The following is a 19,125-nucleotide window of genomic DNA, read 5'->3' as shown; positions in this document are numbered from 1 at the left end:
AGCAAATGTGCCTTGGCACAACACAACTGACTCTTAAAGACAATGGGAAATGAGACTCTGATTGGTTTAATGCACGTTATGCTCAAAACACAGCCAGAACTCATTAAGAGAATAAGCACAACCCTGTTAGACCATGCAGCTTAAACTGTATATTTCCGTCCTTTAAAGTGGATTCGGACATGCCCTTAATGCGTTTTAGAATTTGCGCCTAGATCATTAAAATAGAGCCCATTGTGGATAAGTCAACAAATCTACATGGCGTGTCATTTTGAGATTTGGTGACTGTATTGTTTCACATTGGGTCTGTTGTTTCAGTAAGGCAGTAGACACTTTAGTTTGGCAGATTGGGGCCATTATGAAGCTCTGGTCACCTTGACTGTCTGTGTTCTCCCTCCTATCAGCTCATTACCACACATGCTGGAATGCTTCAGGCCCTCACATATGCCCATTTAATGGCTTCTGTCTTTTTTCCAGCTATAATTTAATCCCCGACCTGTCTTGCTATTGATGCATTTAAAAACAGTTATGCCCTCCGGTTTCACAATGACATTAAATTGTCTCATCCATGGTCACGTTGACTGCTTTTTGTTATTGTTGACTCTTAATTATAGCCAGAAAAAATTATGTGGAGGTAAGTGTCATTTTAATTTTACTTTCAATGATATTGTTTTGGTTGGTTTTATTACATATACATTTATTGTTTAATATTTTATTGATTAATTTTTTTGTCATAAATACAAATTGTATATATATATATATATATATATATATATATATATATATATATATATATATACACACAAACAAATTGTCATTGTCATATATATATATATATATATATATATATATATATATATATATATATATATATATATATATATATATATATATAAATACATATATATACATATACATATATATATATATATATATATATATATATATATATATATATTTTTTTTTTTTTTTTTTTTTAATTTATTTATTTTTTCCATGTTCGGCTTTTTTTAGTATTACTTTTTTTGCTTTTTTTTTGTTGGGCTGTTTTGGAAGAATTACTTATACTTGAAGTTAGTCGCAGGGTATTGATTTCTTAGGAAGTAAACAAAGTACTGTACCTTATTTATGTCCGTGTACCTTGCATCAACCTCATAATTTATTTTTCTCAGCAGAGGTCAAACCTGCAGTCTTATGAATCTCAGCACTAAGCACCGCAGACAACCAAGACGTCATCCTTTATAAATGCTATTAATATCCCATTAAACCATTACCTGGTATTGGTATCTGCATCAGAATAGATCTGGATTCTTAGAAGGGGAATTGGAGTTAAATGAGGCAGACCACATCTAACTGTACCACAGTATCTCTGAGGATCTCAGTAATGGGAGCGTCGTCCTCTGCTGCTCTGACAGGCTGTTTCTGGGTCAGTCCTCAGCCCTGAGAGAGGCCCGATCCACAGCATCACACACAGAGAGAGAGAGAGAGGGAGAGGGAGGTATTTTTAGAAAAATGGGGCTTCACTGTACCTTTTTCTTGCAAAAGAATCATTAAAAGACCCAGCTAGCTTGTCCCAGATTTTTGCTCAGTGGGTTTAGACTGGACCAACTGAGTGGAGATGTAGAGGCACGGCTGCGGAGAGCTTGACAGCGCTCTCTTGATTCGGACTGGACTGATATCTGGACTGGGTCCTTGATGGAGGATGAACCTGCTCTGAGCGATTCTTGCTTTTTGATGATAATGGATTGAGGAGGTGCTGACCTGAGGTGAACTCTAAGAGATCTACTCCAGTATCCGGCCAGAAGACCCAGAAACCATGATGAGAAGATTTCTGAAGAGCCAGAAGGGCCGTTTCTCCCTTCGCCAGAGCCGATCGGGGTCCCGGAGTGCCTCTAAAGACTTCTGTAAGTTTTTGATGGAGAGCATGAAGATCTGTAAGACAATGCAATGCTGTAATAAAGTGTCATCATACTGGTGGTTATTGCTCAGAAATGAGAAAAAATAGAATCTTTTAATTGTTAAGACCATATATTTTAGTATATTAAGTAATAAGTCATTATGTATAGTGTAAATTGGAGATAAATAATATTGTGTATATCTTGTGTCTTCATTGCACTTTTCTCATATGCAGACAATTCATATACAAATAATGTTTGTTTTTCAATCCACAGACCCAAACCCCAGCGTGCTGAGAGATTTCCCACTGACTATTGGGGGTAACATAAACGCTTAACGGTTTTTTATACCTTTTATTAGGTCACAAGTAATTACAACAGCTACAGTAGGTTATATGATGAAGTGACTGGTTATATGAAACTCTGTAATGCTTGAACTGGTCTGATATCTTTAAAATGCATGGGTGGTTTGATTCTAATACAGGTGTAGAATTACTATTTATTTATGTATTTTATATATTACTTTTTACAATATTGTTCAGACAGATAAATATATTTTGAGTTTATGTTCTTAAATTGAGATTATTAAAGTATAAATTTATTAATTTTTATTTGGAATATATATACAACTTCACAAAAGTCTTGTCATCTATCCAAAATTTAGGAACAACAAATAATTTGATTTCTAGTTGATCATTTGGTATCCGAAGTGGCTTAAATGAACGGCAAAGGCCTCTAGATTACACTTATTTTATCAAAATAAAATACGATCATGCCTTGATTTTTAATTATTTAATTAGGACAGTAAGGTCTGACTTTGCTTAGACAAAAGTCTTGGCACTTTACAGAAATAATGTACAGTATAAAATATAAAGTCATGGTGCAGTGGAAAAAGAATAAACATTGTGTATGACTCCCATGAGCTTGGAGGACTGCATCCATACATCTCTACAATAACTCAAATAATTTATTAATAAAGTCATCTGGAACGGCAAAGAAAGCGTTCCTGCAGGACTCCCAAAGTTCAAGATTCTTTGGATTAATTTTTAATGCCTCCTCCTTCATCTTACCCCAGACATGCTCAATAATGTTCATGTCTGGTGACTGGGCAGGCCAATTCTGGAGCATCTAGACCTTCTTTGCTTTCAGGGACATTGATGTGGAGTTTGAAGTATGAAAAGGAGCGCTATCCTGCTGAAGAATCTGCCCTCTCCTGTGGTTTGTAATGTAATGGGCAGCACAAATGTTCTGATATCTCAGGCTGTTGATGTTGCTATCCACTCTGCAGATCTCTCACACACCCCCATACTGAATCTAACCCCAAACCATCATTTTTTCTTTACCAAACTTAACTGATTTATGTGAGAATCTTGAATCCATGCCTGGTTTAATAGGTCTTCTGCAGTATTTGCAATGATTAGGATGCAGTTCAACGGATGATTTATCAGAAAAATCAACCTTCTGCCACTTTTCCTGATGAACTAGAAATTAAGTTATCATTTGTTGCCTTTACAACTGGGATCGAAGACAAGTCTTTTGTCAGGTCAAGCTTGGGTTTTAAGCATCAAAAATAAAAGATAAATGCAGCTTTTTACTGTTCATATGAATATTTCTTTGTTTAATTTTGTTTTATTATAATTACAATTATTTTTCAATTACCTACTAAAGCCATCCAGTACAGTTTAACAGCTTTATATAGCAAACAATCCTGACAGACATAATAACATCATTAGTTATTTGAGGACATGATGTAACATCTTTTAAACCCATAGATTTTAGCCATTTGTCAACAATTTTAATAAATTTAAATAAAATAACATTTTATATGATGACTTATCGAAATAAGTAGAGTCAGAGTCAGTAGAGTCAATAAGTCAGAAAGCATGTTTTATATTTATATGTGATATTCTGAAGGACGGTTTACCATTATTTCTCCTATTTTGCAACATAAATAAGTAATGTAGTATCTTTCTTTTTCTAATCTCTCATGTATTGACTTTCTCCAGAACTGGCACTTCCAGCAAATAACCAGGGCTGGCCGGAGGAGTTTGGCTTTAAGCTGGGTGGTGATGGACCGAGTTACATCTTGTCTGTGGTGGAGGGCAGCAGCGCTTACATGGCCGGACTGCAGCCGGGAGATCAGGTGCTGGAGCTGGATGGCCAGAACGTCTCGTCTCTCAGCACTAAAGCTCTCGTTGCTCTGGCTCAGACCCTCAAGACTGTGCCGCCCAGCATCGGAGTCGTGTCTAGAATAGAACAGGTCAGTTATTCATCTCTGACTTGCTATTTAATGAAACTGACATGCAATCGTTTGGGGGAAACACTTGGAAAAGAAAAATTATTGTATATTTTTTACCATGATTTACAGAAGACAATTTAGATTTTAATTAAACAAGAGTCATTTACTGACATATCTAAAGACCACAGAAAAGTAAAGATGCAAAATGCTCACTATCAGTTTGAAACTTTTTAAAAGGAAGGACCTGGTCCAGTTGCATGAATGCATTTAAGCTAAGAAATCTCTTAGTTTTAAGGTAAAAGCAGTGGTTATCAATTTTGGCCTTTTTGCATCTTTTACTTGACACACAAGGATTTCAATTCAATTCATCTTTATTTCCATAGCGCTTTTAGAAAGTAGATTGTGTCAAAGCAGCTTAACACAGAAGCTCTAGTAAATTTAAACTGTCAGTCCAGTTTTCAGAGTTCAGTTTAGTTCACTCCAGTGTGATTCAATATTCACTGCTGAAAGTCCAAACACTGAAGAGCAAATCTGTTGATGCGCAGCTCCACAAGTCCCAAACCAAGCAAGCCAGTGATGGCAGTGGTGAGAAACGAAACTTCACCAATTGACAAAAGTGAAAGAAACCTAGGCTCATTTCGGCACAACCATTTCCATTTCTCCTCTGGCCAAACTTCTTGTACAGAGCTGCAGTCTAGGCGCCAGAGGCTAGAGAATGCTGGACGTCTATCATGGACAAGTTGCAAGTGTGAGTAGTGTGAGCAGTTGTAGAGGCTGGCCCAGTTAATTTGAATCAGTTAAGTAAGGGGAGGTCGAGGACAGTAATTGAGAACCAATGGGTTAAGGGAACCCTTTGTAAAAACTGAGTTGTAGTCAACTTAAAACGTCAAAAAAACGTAATAGTCAACTTAATGAATTCAAGCCTTATTCACTCTTTATTATCTAAGTGTTCCCTTAAGCATTACAAATTCCATTGCATCCATTTCACCTTAATAAAATTTAAGGGACCGAAACAGCTTAATTAGGTCCTTTTAATACAAAGCTCCTTCCGACTGAAACAACATCCCCTTCTCTTTTAGATCAATTAAGTAATTTAGTCTTTTCAGGGCTAATTTATTTTCTATTTTGGAAACAACTTGTGGATGTTATTAATATTGGTTCTGCATTAAATGATTATTATTTATTTGTATATCAAATTGTTTGTACTTTTAATGATATGTTATTGTTTATTTAGGCTTTAGACTGTGGGATGTGTTTCAGGTGAAGTGTTCTGCTTGTTTGATGTTTGTTTTATCAGTTTATTTTTTGTTATGATGTGAAGTACTCTGTTTTAGTTATGAACTTTTTAGGGACCCTCTCGAAAATGACATGGTTCATCTCAAGGGGCTATCCCATTCAATAAATTCAAATTCAATTATAACTTGTTCCTAAACAAACTCAATACTTTTTGTGCAAATAATTGACTGATGGGTTGCAGCAACTTTTTTTTTTTTTTTTGCAAAATTATCTAAAAGAATAGCCTTTTATTCAGTTTTTAGTTTGTTTTATGTTTTTTTTTCTGTGTTGACGTTTGTAGCATAACTTATGAATACGCTTGTGGTTTTAGTAAAAGTTGTTTTTCGAGTTTGTTACTATCTGTTTACTGTTAGAGGCAATAACTATAGTTATCGCAGAACTGATTGGGAGATTGTGAGAGACTACAGTGAAATGCTTAGTAAAGACACTTAGGTAAGGTTGAAAATTAAGTTAATTGGAATGCTCTTATTACTTAAGGACTTTCATGCAACCGTGCCCTGGATGCAAACAGATCAGGAGAAATAACATTTATAAACAAAACAAACAACTGGTGCAGGAGCACAATCAACATAATAGGGCAGGGAAAGAACGTAGCTGAAGTAAGAATTACATTGTACAGGGAACCTGTTTGCTAACTGTGTGTATGAGAACACATGCTTTGAATCTTGAATCCCAATTAGAACAGGTTGGACAGGGGTAGACTAGTCTCTCGTAGCCAGATCTCAGACTGACAGTTGAAGGTGTGGGAACTTTGGCCACTTTGAATGATAAAGGGCTGCCCACGATGCTATTTGCCTGACAGGTTAACCAACCAATAACCATTCGTTTTGTTTTGCTTCATGTTTAGGGCTGTGGAAGTGTCCACAGAATAACAGCCTGGCCACACACAACCGTGCGTGATTCATTTGTGAAGGTCTTTAAAAGCATCAATATTCCTAATGATATGTCAGAAACATAATAAATCAGTAGGACATGTATGTGGATGCAGACTTTGCAGAGATTGTAGCTTTTTTTATCCGATCAGACTTGTTTACAGGTGGACACACTTGACTTGACTCCTGGAAACCCTGTATATCTAAACCAATCAGAGAATGACTCTGAATCTGCTAAAGTGTTTCCAGAAAACTGTGCCATATGCATCAGACATTTAGCCAAAGTTCTGTGGGCAGTGCTTGGCCTGACATCTGAGGCTGAGACTAGGGGTTGACAAACTCCAGCCACATTGGGATTATAGACAACTGCTCAAGCAACCAGAGAAAAAAACTAAAGCAAGAAAATAAAAAAAGAACCATAACCAATTTAAAAAATATACAAGAGAACAAAATTAAAGCAAAACAAGAACTATGGAAACCAATACTAAAAACTGAACATTACAGACTAAATGTAGCGCAATCCAACAAGACTCAGGCAAGGAATTTGCACAGAAAATACACAAAGACACAAAAAAGCTCTAAACATAGAAAGCACTTACTGAGCTGCTAGCACAGAACCTTGACACTATAATTCAATCCACATTAGTCAACAAAAAGTACTCTGATTTAGCATGATCACCTATTCTCGTAAGTGCATTTTAGAATAAGTAAACAAACAAAACAGAACAATGCAAAACAAACATTTATCAAACACTAATATAAATGTTGTATAAATCCGTAACAATTCAAGTTTATCAATAAGGTAGTTGAACAGAAACTAATGATTTGATTTATTATATGCTGAAAATTATTCATTACATGCTTCGTTTTGTCAAATAACAGGAATAAATTACAATGCACAATATACACTCACCGGCCACTTTATTAGGTACACCTTACTAGTACTAAGTTGGACCCCCTTTTGCCTTCAGAACTGCCTTAATCCTTTAATCCTCCAGTTTTGGTGAGCTCGTGTGAATTGTAGCCTCAGTTTCTTGTTCTTAGCTGACAGGAGGGGCACTCGGTGTGGTCTTCTGTTGCTGTCTGCTGCTGCCTCAAGGTTGGAAGTGTTGTGCAATCAGAACTGCTGTTCTGCATACCTCGGTTGTAACGATCGGTTATCTGAGTTACTGCTGCCTTTCTATCAGCTGGAACCAGTCTTATTCTCCTCTGACCTTTGGCATTTGCGCCCTCAGAACTGTCACTCACTGGATATTTTCTTTTTTTTCTGAACATTTTCTGTAAATACTAGAGATGGTTGTGCGTGAAAATCCCAGTAGATCAGCAGTTTCTGAAATACTCAGACCAGCCCGTCTGGAACCAACAACCATGTCATGTTCAAAGTCACTTAAATCAGCTTTCTTCCCCATTCTGATGCTCAGTTTGAACTGCAGCAGATAGTCATGACCATGTCTACATGCCTTAATGCATTGAGTTGCTGCCATGTGATTGGCTTATTAGAAATTAGCATTAACGAGCAGTTGGACAGGTGTACCTAAAAAGGGGCCAGTGAGCGTATGTTACAGTACTTTTCACTACTTACATTCATTATTCCAAACTTTTGATAGTGTAAATTAAATGCGTAATAAAATGATAATCTCTCTTACTGTTTTTATCTGCTTTCCCACCACAGATGGACATTGCCCCTGGGCCCGATGGCCGTTTTGGCTTTACCATAGTGGGTGACAGTCCTCTGCTGGTGGAGGACTGCATCCTCAACTGTCCAGCAGGCCGCAGTGGACTGCGAGCAGGAGACTATGTGTTGGAGGTGAATGGGATACCAGTGAAGCAGCACGAGACGGCGGCGGCCATGATCAAGGCCTCTCAGGGACGGACTCTGCGTCTGGGTGTTCTGCGCATAAACCGCTGGCAGAAACGCACCAGCAGCAGCATGAAGGAGACCTATCACAGCGGAGAGGTCGTCAGGCAGGACCGCAAACACAAAGCTCTGGAGTTCAACAAGAAGGTGAGATTTCAACAGAATAATTTCAGGTTTACTTACCTACCCTCAGTTCATTCAACATGTTGGAGAAGTTCTTTAGTAGAACATGGTTTTTAGTGAACATTCTCGTTCATTATTCTGGAGAAAGTCTTGTTTTATTTCAGCTAGAATAAAAGCAGTTAAAAAATAATAATAATAATAAAAAAATTATATATATATATATTTTTTATCATTTATTTTATTTTATTATTATTTTTATTATTTATTTATTTATTTTTTATGTATTTTTTTAAGGTTTATATTATTAGCCCTCTTAAGCAATACTGTTTTCGATTGTCTACAGAACAAATCATCGTTATACAATAACTTGCCTAATTACCCTAACCTACCTAATTAACCTAATTAACCTAGTTAAACGTTTAAATGTCACTTTAAGCTGTATAGAAGCGTCTTGAAAAATATCTAGTCAAATATTATTTACAGTAAGGAGGTCGCTGGTTTGAGCCCCAGCTGAATCAGTTGGCATTTTTGTGTGGAGTTTACATGTTCTCCCCTTGTTCACCTGGGTTTAGGTGAATTGAGTAAGCTAAATTGGCCGTAGTGTATTTGTGTGAATGAAAGAGTGTATGGAAGTTTTCCTAGTGTTGGGTTGCAGCTGGAAGGGCATCCACTGCGTAAAACATGTGCTGGGAAATTTGATGTTTCATTCCAATGTGGCGACCCCTGATTAATAAAGGGACTTAGCCGAAAAGAAAATGAATTAATGTTTAGAAATGTGTTGAAAAATATCTTCTCTCTGTCAAACTGAAATTGAGGAATAAAATATACAGGGGGGGCTAATAATTCAGGAGGGCTGATAATTTTGACTTCAACTGTAATGCAAGTCTGTAAGAGCAAAAAAATAAAAAACACAAGCAAAACAAATGAATAGCTGTTGCTCTGCACAAGACATTGAGGCCTTATGAAGTGATATGATCATTATGTGCAAGCTGAAGATTAACCCACTCGCAGAGAAGCTAGTTTGGACCTGTTAAAAATCAACCAAAAGCACTTTTAATAGTATTTTCAAAGAAAGTAGGCTGGCAAAGCCACATTTTTTTCTTTTTTCTTAATATTTTTAGGTTGAGGAGATTTTGGGGGAGGAGCCTGAGGTGAAAGAGAGGCTATTTGATTTGCTGAAGCAGTATGCAAATGAGAGGGATGTTGAAGGACTGGCGTCGACACTTCCAGAAATACTGCTCACAGAAGAGCATCAGCAACTAATTGACAACATCAGGTACCAACAAGCTTTCATCGATCCACTTCTAGTCCCAATTTACAGATTTCTTGTAGCATTTTAGGTTTTCTCTTTGTGTTTGGATTGGTTACAAGTCTGAAATGTAATTTTATCTTTTATATTTATTATTTAGGGTCATGAAATGCTAAACATTTTTGACAGATGCTTTTGTGTTTCCCATTAAAGACAATGCTTATATCAGTTCATTTTAACTGTAGGAGAAAATGTTTATATATATATATATATATATATATATATATATATATATATATATATATATATCTGCACAGGCTTCATGACTCTTCAAATCTTTAAATTGTATTTTCTAGATAAAACAAAAAAAATCTCAGCACAAATAAATAAACTTGCTAATTTTTATTTTATTTTAACTGTTTGTGTTTTGTTGTTTTGTTTAATTTGATTGATCAGTTATAATGGTTGCTTTGCTTTATACATTTTAATGATCCTTTTGGAGTGCTAATTGGTGTCAAGGCTGAAATATTTCTTAATTTATTTATATTGTCGGGAACCGTGAATGCCTTCTTTAGCAAGTAAGAAATGTTTTTTTGGTATTTGCACAAAGCTTTGTATTTGCTGTCATTTTCCATTGTTCAAACTGCTTTTTAAGGGGATTTCTTGCATGTCTTTAGAATGTATTTATTTATCATTTGTTATTGGGAAATCTTTAAATTAAAATATTTAATTATTAATCTAAAAACTCTATAATAAGGGGAGTTTGTCAGAGAACAAATGTGCTGATCAAAAATGCTTTCTAACACTATTGTGATATCACTTTGCATTTCATTGCATGCTCTATTTAATACCACATTTTTATTTTTTAGGTTTATATTTTTAATGTATCTGGTGGTTTCTGAGTCATCTGGTCTGATCTGATGCATGCTGTTCAAACTGTTTAAAAAAAAAGGTTCAAAACGACTTTTTTAAAAAAGTTAAAAAACAAACAAACTGCTAAATAGAACAAAAAGAAAAAAACTGCAATACAAATTTGTTGTGTCATTATGGCCAGTCATCATTAATCCAGTAAGTTCACTATTCCCTCCCATCTCCATTTAAAAATGTCTCATGGCAAACAAAATCAGGGCAACTATAACATCCTCTGAGGACATTACTTTCTAAGGATTGTTTGTATTTACTATTTAAACCATAGGTCTCAAACTCAATTCCTGGAGTGCCACAGCTCTGCACAGTTTGCAAACAGGAGTTTGAGATCACAGTTGAAGTCAGAATTATTAGCCCCCCTTTGATTTTTTTTTTCTTTTTTAAATATTTCCCAAATTATGTTTAACAGAGCAGTAAAATTTTCACAGTGTGTCTAATAATATTTTTTCTTCTGGAGAATCTTGTTTGTTTTATTTGGGCTAGAATAAAAGCACTTTTTTATTTTTATTAAACAGCTTTTAAAGGTCAAAATGATTAGCCCCTTTAAGCTAATTTTTTTTTTTATATATAGTCTTCAGAACAAACCATCATTATACAATAACTTGCCTAATTACCCTAACCTGCCTAGCTAACCTATTTAACCTAGTTGAGCCTTCAAGTGTCACATTAAGCTGTATAAAAATAGCCATTCAATTTTTATTTACTGTCATCATGGCAAAGATAAAATAAATCAGTTATTAGAAATGAGTTATTAAAACTATTATTATTATAAATCTGTTGAAACAATCTTCCCTCCGTTAAACAGAAATTGGGGAAATAATAAAAAGGGGGGCTAATAATTCTGACGTCAACTGTATGATTTAAACATTTAAGATTGTTTATTTGTGCGCAATTAACAATTATATTACACATTGTGAAATTATATTAGATATTAAAAATTATAGGTGCAATTTAGTATTCTTATTTTCATGCTTCTTATTTCTGCATGTTTATTAAAAAATTGTATTATATGTAATATTATTAGAATTTGTTAAAGATATTCTTTTTAAAAAGTCCCTCTCATAGGTTTGCTAGTGTCAGTTCTCTCTGGCACTGCAATAACTCGCTGATGAGGGTCTTTGTCAGGAGAATTTGACACATCTCATAGCAGCAAGGTTTTCATTTACGCTAATGGAGCGGTTTTAACAGCAGCTCTACACTGGCTACAACTGAAGAATTATGCCTGTGGTGTTTAACGGATACAATACTGTTTCTTCAGTAATTTGTCAGATAAACCTTATTTAAAAAAAAAAAAAGTTAGACTGGAAACTATTCCAAAAGGGACTTATTTTTGACCTTCACTGGGAGTGAATTATGAAGAAGAACAGCATGCTCCAGATACCTAGATTCACACTTTTCATCAGCCTGTTCTGGTTTAACCCTTGATTGTATTGTCGGGAACAATGAATGCCTTCTTTAGCAAGTAAGACATGTGCTTTGTATTTGCAAAGGATTGATTTTGCAGTCATTATCCATTGTTTAAAAGCAAGCTGCTCTTTTATGGGATATTTGTTGCATGTCTTTAGAGCTGCAAGAGTTGTTGATGGAGTTTGTTTTGAGTGCACATCACATTATACTTTAAAGTGCCCATTGTGCTTTTTTGGATATTAGCTTTCATGTAGTGTGCAGCTATTTCTAAAAGGTCAGCAACGTTTTCAAAATCAAAGTGGAGTTAATCTCTCCCAAAAGAAGCGATTCTAAAAATGTCTGAAATGAGTTGTCAGTGTTGTTTCCTGCCAAACAAATTTGCAGTATGTTGTCAGCAAAACAATATACTTCAAGCTTTAAATACCAGTTGTAGCCGAGATGTTGTCTACATGTATAATAAAACGAAATTCCACTTTAGATATGTCTTCAATGGGGCGACACAGGGACTCAGGGGTTAGCAATGTCATCTCACTGCAAAAAGATCGTTGGTTTGGGTCCCGGCTGGGCAAGGAAGGGCATCCGCTGTGTAAAACTGCTCTGGCAAACCCCTGATCAATAACGGATTAAGCAGAAGGAAAATGATTGAATGAATGAGTCTCCAAGGTTTGAATTGATACAGTAAAACCAATGACATTGCTACAGCTTATATTGCTCTGTTTATACTGTTTATGAGTGTTAAGGAAGGCAGCTGTCGCCTCACAACAAGAAGGTCGCTGGTTCGAGCATTGTCTAGGTCAGTTGGCATTTCTGTGTGGAGTTTGCATGCTCTCCCAGTGTTCACGTGGGTTTCCTTCGGGTGCTCCACTTTCCTCCACAGTCCAAAGACATGTGGTATAGGTGAGTTGGGTTGGCTAATTTGTCCCAAGTGTATGTGTGTGAGTAGGAAGGGCATCCGCTGAGTCAAACATATAGGGGTTAAGTTGGCGGTTCACTCCACGGTGGTGACCCCTGATTAAAAAAGAGACTAAGCCGAAAAGAAAGTGAATGAATGAGTGCTAAGGAGGCTTTTGAGGTTGAAATTCTGGTATGATAATAGCACTTGATTTCTAACTAATATCAACAGACTGGGCGGTCTGACCAATCAGTGCAAAATATACTCGGAGAAAGGCGGGGTTTAGAGAGAACAGAGCTTTTCAAACACTGTGTGAAAAAGCTAATGCTTTAATGTGTATAATAAGAAAAATAAAGTTTTTTTTTTTTACTTTGTAAGCCTTTTGTAGACAACCTCCAAAACTAAATTAAGAATGCATATGATAACATATGCACATGTAGATTGAGTGCAATTAAACAAAATAGAAGAAGCTCTTCATGCTCATTTACAGTGAAAGCTTTTGCAATTGGTGACCATCTCTGCATTCTCACTGTCCTTCAGATCATTTGAGCGATGACCAGCTTGTGTTCTGCACTCCGTCCCAGCAAAAAATTTGCCCAGTGCTCCCCATGGAACCTCCCTATTTTTGAAGCAGCCTACTTCTTATAATAAACCTCTCTTAGGTCTGTGACGCACCAGAAGTTTGCACAAAATCCACATAACAACTTTCTTGATGTAAAGTTGCGTGGTACAAAGCAGCGGCTAACAAGATCTTGGGACTTTGCCTTGAATTGTTGAGGGAACCGCTTCTTTGTGTCTTCAGGTTTTGACTGCTCGGTGTCATTTTTGAACTCAGGAGTTTTCAGCCTCGAACCGGGATACATCAAGGATCTTCTAACTCATGCTGAATTATGTGGATCAGATTGAGTAACTCTCCCTCACGCTGACCTGCCTTAGATTTCCAGTGGGACAGTTTCTATTTTCTCCCTCTCTCTCCGTTCGTGTTCTACTCTTTTATTCTGTACTCTCTCCTCACCTCTGAAGAAGCTGCAACTTTGTCTTTCATCTGCAGTTAAAAGCACCTGGTCCGCGGTTCTGGATGTAGGCTCCTTTCTAACATTAAACTCCCCAAGGCAAGCCAGCATGGAGATGTGGGCATACTTGACAGAGCTGACTCGATGATGACGTGACCTTAAGTTTCTTTCTTCACCCGTGCAACGTCATCGCTCCTCAGGTTGGCGCTAATAAGCATCTCCTCATCTGGATACTGGAGATAATGGCTTTTCTGATTGTCCAGTTGTTTTCGGTGATTAACTCTTCCGGCTCTATGAAGACCTCAGCACTGAGATCAACAACATATTGTTGCACTTGAAACGTAATTCAAAGGAGAGATGGGTCGCAACAGGGGTCGCGAAAGGGGTTTCTCCAGGCGGTTTCGGTAAGAAGAAGCTTGTAGGATCATTATCAGAAAAGCTAGTTTTGGACATTGGGGTCTGATTGAATTTATAGGGTTATTGTAATTCTAATTTGGGGCTTTATAGATAAAGGACAAACAGCTTTGATATTTACTCAAAAATTCCCATCTGTTGTATTTTTAAAACATCTTAACTCCCCATTATTTTGCCTTGTTTTTGAACTTGCTTTCTTTAATAAGGATTTCGTCTTGTCGTTTAAAACCTGTTAAGCAGATGATAATTAGTTTGTAGCCATTAGCATGCTTTGTTTGTTAGAATTAAGCAGGATAAAACAGTTGCAGTAGGTTTAGAGATCACCTCCTTGTGTTAATAGATATCTTTTATAATCAAGACACTTCCCACCTTCATTCATTTTAAAAAGTGCGTCCTTAATCTGTGTTCCCTCCCCTCTCTGACTTGGGGTTAATTTTAGATTTCATGTGACCTCTTTCTAATTGAGGGCATTCTGAACTAAGTTAACTTTTGGAGAAATGTGGATTTAAGTCCCATTAACTGTTTTTGGGGTAACCTACAGGATTGCTGACATCACTGAGATTAGATTCTATGATGCCACAATACTTGGTTACATTAGACCTCATGATTACCACTTTTACAATCTTATATTATTTTAAAGTTAATATTAAGAATGCTAAAAATGCTTTATCTTACATAATGTAGTGGGAATGCATGCATGTATGAGGCTAAACACTGACCAGACCCTTTAGGTACACCTTGTAATACCCTTTTCCTTCAGAAGTGCCTTAATTCTTTGCAACATAGAGTCATCAAGATGCTGCAGACATTACTTTGAGATTTTGATTCATGTTTACATAGACATGCTGACTTGAGTGCACATCTATGATTAAAAAAAATCTCCCATTTCACCACATCACATATACAGTTGAAGTTATAATTATGAATTATTAGCCACCTGTTTATTTTCCCCCAATTTCTGTTTAATAGAGTGAAGATTTTTTTTCAACACTTTTCTAAACATAATAGTTTTGATAACTAATTTCTAAAAACTGATTTACTTTATGTTTGCCATGATGACAGTAAATAATATTTGACTTAATTTTTTTCAAGACTCTTTTATAAGCTTAAAGTGACATTTAAAGGCTTTACTAGGTTAATTAGGTTACCTATGCAGGTTAGGGTAATTAGGCAAGTTATTGTCTAACGAAGGTTTGTTCTGTAGACTATCGAAAATGTATAACTTAAGAGGGCTAATAATTTTGACTTTAAAATGGTGTTTAAAAAAATTAAAAACTGCTTTTATATTAAAAAATTAAAAACTGCTGAAATAAAACAAATAACTTCCCCACAAGAATAACATCTTTCCCCACAAGAACAAATATTATCAGACATACTGTGAAAATTTCCTTGCTCTGTTAAACATAATTTGGGAATTATTTAAAACAGAAAAAAAAAATCCAAAGTGGGGCGAATGATTCTGACTTCAACTGTTTGCTTTACTGGATTGAGATCTGGTGACTATAGAGGTCATTTGATTTGTATGAACTCCCTGTAATGGTCATGAAACCAGTTAAAAATAAGATGAGCTTTGTAACATGATGAAATGGACATAATAATTAACAGTACTCCAGTAGGCATTTAAACGATGCTCAAGTGGTACTCAGGGTCATAAAGCGAGCCAATAAATTATGACCACAACATTACTTCACCACTGGCTTGAAGAGCAGATACTGCACAGATACATTCATGCTTTTATGTGGTTTGTGCCAAATCCTGACCCTATTATGCAAATGTATCGAATGTGGCAAGTCGCCACTTTGAGTGGCCATTATTATCTAATAATAAAATGTCAGTTAGGTTAATTATTCCTTAAAGGTCCATGAAACCCCCTCTTTCAGTTCAAGTTTACCTCAGAATTTTTTCAAACAATGCATCATAATGTGCGTGGAGCTCTGCGGTCAGAGGGAGGAGTGGGCGTTGCCAGCAGAGCAAGGGAAAGAAAGAGAGGAGCGAACAGCTGTTGTCAGTCGACTCACAAAATGAGACACAAACCGTAAGGAGACCCACGATTTAATAGTTTGCAAACTTAAAATCCAAAGAAATAAACAGTAATTTAATTTCCTGCTGCATTTGTTATTCGTAATTTCATACACACATAACCACAATCAAAATCATTATAAAGAAAACCATGATTATATAAACACTATATATGAGGAGGACTTCTCTCCTCCTCAATCTCTGGGTCTGAATGCAGACTCGGTGCAGCAGGTCTCTTGCCCTGTCTATTTCAACTATTAGCCCTGCCGGTAATCTGGTGGATTTTAAACATGTGCGAACACGGCAGCACATATATAGGCGATGTGTTTGAATGGTAACGAACCCAACTGATAAAAGACAGTTCGTCATTCTTCAATTCTCCTACAGCTCTCCAGAGAAAAATGCTTGCTGCACACAGCTTTGCTGTATCAGCCCTGACAGCATTGCGGGGAAAAACATGCAACAAATTCAGTAAATCATGGAAGCAAACACATAGGACCCTTCATGAACGGCTAAATACTGCATGCTGCATGCTGAGTCCGTGGACGCGGTCTCTCTTAGTCACCATCACAGGGTCTCACAGCTTGGCAGGTCTGTGTCTTGCCTTCGGAAAGCAAGTGCAGTCATGAATAATTAAGAAGCGCAGTCTTTTCATAGGATAAGAAATCTCAGCTATGAATTATAATGAGAACTCGACGCATCATCACTGATTTTGATTCCGTCCCAAGCATTATCTTAAACCCGGAAGAAAATTATCAAAATTGTCCAGTTTTCCCCACAATTAAATCTAACAGGTGCTTACATTGTCTTAACTGATGCTCAACACACACAAATCTGTTAAAATCTCAAAAATAGTACTCAAGGGTTTCTTGAACCTTTAAGTATTTGGGCAGTCCTGCAAAAACTGCTGAAAATGCTCCAGGTTATGCAGTACATATCATAAAAAAAGATTAATAAATCATAACTAAAAAAACAAAACATTAAATCTTATATAAAGAAAATAAGACTGATCATTATAAATAATTATTGATGATACTAATAATCAAAGTGAGATTAAGATAAAAGCTTTCACTCACAAGAATAATGATTACACAATAAACGCTAATACAAAGCATCTGATTAAAATGATTATTACTGTAAATAATTTAGTGCAAACAAACAATGAGACAATTTGTATAAAAAATACAATAATCAAACACAATAAGGTAAAACAAAAGTGTGACGAGGGGTAAATGTACCACACTTTATTTAAAAAAAAAAAACTATAAAAAAATCAAGTTACAGTATAAAAAATAGTGTTGTTAGTCCTAAAATAGGCTTGATTATTAACTTTAAGGCACAGAAATGTCTATTCATCTAACATCTGTTCAACAATTTTCTTTTAAATTAACATCCAGCCTTGGCACATCTGTAAAGCACACATAGGGCTGAAAACGAAGATAAAATTATGTTTAGAACTTTAGATAGGATGGTGGGAATTAAAAATCAGCAAGGAGAGTGAAAAGCACTCTCACTTTAATCATTCATCCTCGCACAGCTTCAAAATAACCATCAGACACCTTTCAGTAGTCACCTGCTTACCTGCTTAGCTTTTGTAGTTGATCAAACAGGATATTTTTACCTGTCCCTTTGCACAGGACAGACAGGAAAAAAAAGCTTCATGCATCACATGAGTCCTCTTTTCTTTTCATAGCAGGTCATACGAGCATCTCTGTAATCGGGTATAATTATAGCAGACTTTCTCATAGCCGTTCCTCCTCCTCCAACTTTGCTTGCGTGTCTTCATCCAGTGTGTCTCAGCAGGCTTGAGAGTATGTTCAGTTTCTCCTCTGTGACTCCGTCTGCTGTTTGCCATGTTTGTCAGGATCTTCATCCCTAAGAAGCACAGGCAGCGCTTTGATGAGATGGTCTCTCAGAGTCTGATCAGTCGATTGAGGGGCCGAAGCTTCAGCGAGCACAGGAACAATCGGCTACGACGCAGCCGGAGCGAAGACCACCCTGAACGGCTGCTGTCTGTGTCCACTAGAGCCAGCTCTGTGCCCAGGACCGCCAACGACGAAGTGGTCATGCCTCCTGCCCGCGGCCTCCGCAAAACCACCTCGCTCATCGCGGGCCATTCCAGCTCCTTCTCCACTCGCAGGTCAGTCCAGGAAATCAACGTTTTGTGGTTTTCATTTTGATTATTTGGTTTGAGTTTCTTTTGATTTCATTAGTTTTTATTGATCGAATGATCAATTTGTTGATTAATTAAAGAAGTAAGTATAAATCATGCATTTTTAGGTTAGATGGATGGATGGAAAGGTGAATGATTGGTGGATAGATATACTAATTGAAGTCTTATAAATAAAATACTAGATGATGTGTATCGACAGTTTGATAGTTTTTATAAAATTTTTGGCTTTTATTAATACTTTTTAAATGTTGTTTTATTAGGAAAGTAGAATTACTATAAGTTTATTTAAAATTATATTATTGTGCGTTACATTATTACGTTAATTTAAATTAAAAAAGCCCAGTGGACGTATGTCATTTTACCTATGCTTTTTGTTTTTTGCTTTTATTTTAATATTTATCTGTTTAAATAAAAAAAAAAGTAAAATAATAAAAGAACTATTTTGCAGTTTAATTTTTAGATTCATATCATTTAATTACTGGGGGATGGGTGGATAAATGGATTGATTATTAGGTGATAAATAAGTATGAACTGATAAATATAATGCTAGCTGCTGGAGAGATTGATACCTATGCTTTTTATTTGTTTTTAATATATTTTTATGTTTAAAATGCTATATTTATGTTTTATTTTAATTTATTTTTGTAGAAATATAGAAGAATGAAATAAAAACAGATGAGGTGTTATGTTATAAGCTTCAAATGAACGTACTTTTGAAAGAATGGATGGATAAATTACGATATTACGAGAA

At 36.0% G+C, this 19,125-nt stretch overlaps 1 protein-coding gene and 1 long non-coding RNA gene across 4 annotated transcripts in view; one reads left to right on the top strand and one right to left on the bottom strand.

The window, feature by feature from the left end:
- Nucleotides 1-1,034: 1,034 nt before the first annotated feature.
- LOC141381172 (uncharacterized) lies at nucleotides 1,035-18,218 on the bottom strand. 2 transcript variants are annotated; one of them, XR_012400916.1, is made up of 4 exons: nucleotides 17,783-18,218; nucleotides 4,009-4,138; nucleotides 1,759-1,929; nucleotides 1,035-1,437 (listed from the first exon to the last, which is right to left on the bottom strand). It is a non-coding gene; the product is annotated as an uncharacterized lncRNA (long non-coding RNA). The 2 variants fall into 2 exon arrangements; XR_012400915.1 differs by lacking the exon at nucleotides 17,783-18,218 and adding an exon at nucleotides 7,213-7,341.
- Nucleotides 1,588-19,125, top strand: part of grid2ipa (glutamate receptor, ionotropic, delta 2 (Grid2) interacting protein, a) — a 34,536-nt gene continuing 16,998 nt past the window's right edge. The window contains exons 1-6 of one of the 2 annotated variants that reach the window (XM_009299344.5): nucleotides 1,588-1,901; nucleotides 2,169-2,213; nucleotides 3,899-4,152; nucleotides 7,972-8,304; nucleotides 9,402-9,556; nucleotides 18,066-18,341. In XM_009299344.5, the coding sequence (XP_009297619.1) occupies nucleotides 1,814-1,901; nucleotides 2,169-2,213; nucleotides 3,899-4,152; nucleotides 7,972-8,304; nucleotides 9,402-9,556; nucleotides 18,066-18,341 (1,151 nt within the window). In that variant the 5' untranslated portion in view covers nucleotides 1,588-1,813. Of the gene's footprint in view, nucleotides 1,902-2,168; nucleotides 2,214-3,898; nucleotides 4,153-7,971; nucleotides 8,305-9,401; nucleotides 9,557-13,458; nucleotides 14,173-18,065; nucleotides 18,342-19,125 lie in introns of those variants that run through there. The other variant, XM_017354745.4, reaches the window with a different exon arrangement.

This window comes from Danio rerio, chromosome 3 (assembly GCF_049306965.1).
Source record: "Danio rerio strain Tuebingen ecotype United States chromosome 3, GRCz12tu, whole genome shotgun sequence".
NCBI lineage: Eukaryota > Metazoa > Chordata > Actinopteri > Cypriniformes > Danionidae > Danio > Danio rerio.
The sequence above is the reverse complement of the archived record's forward strand: the minus strand, read 5'-3'. Positions and strand labels throughout refer to the sequence as shown.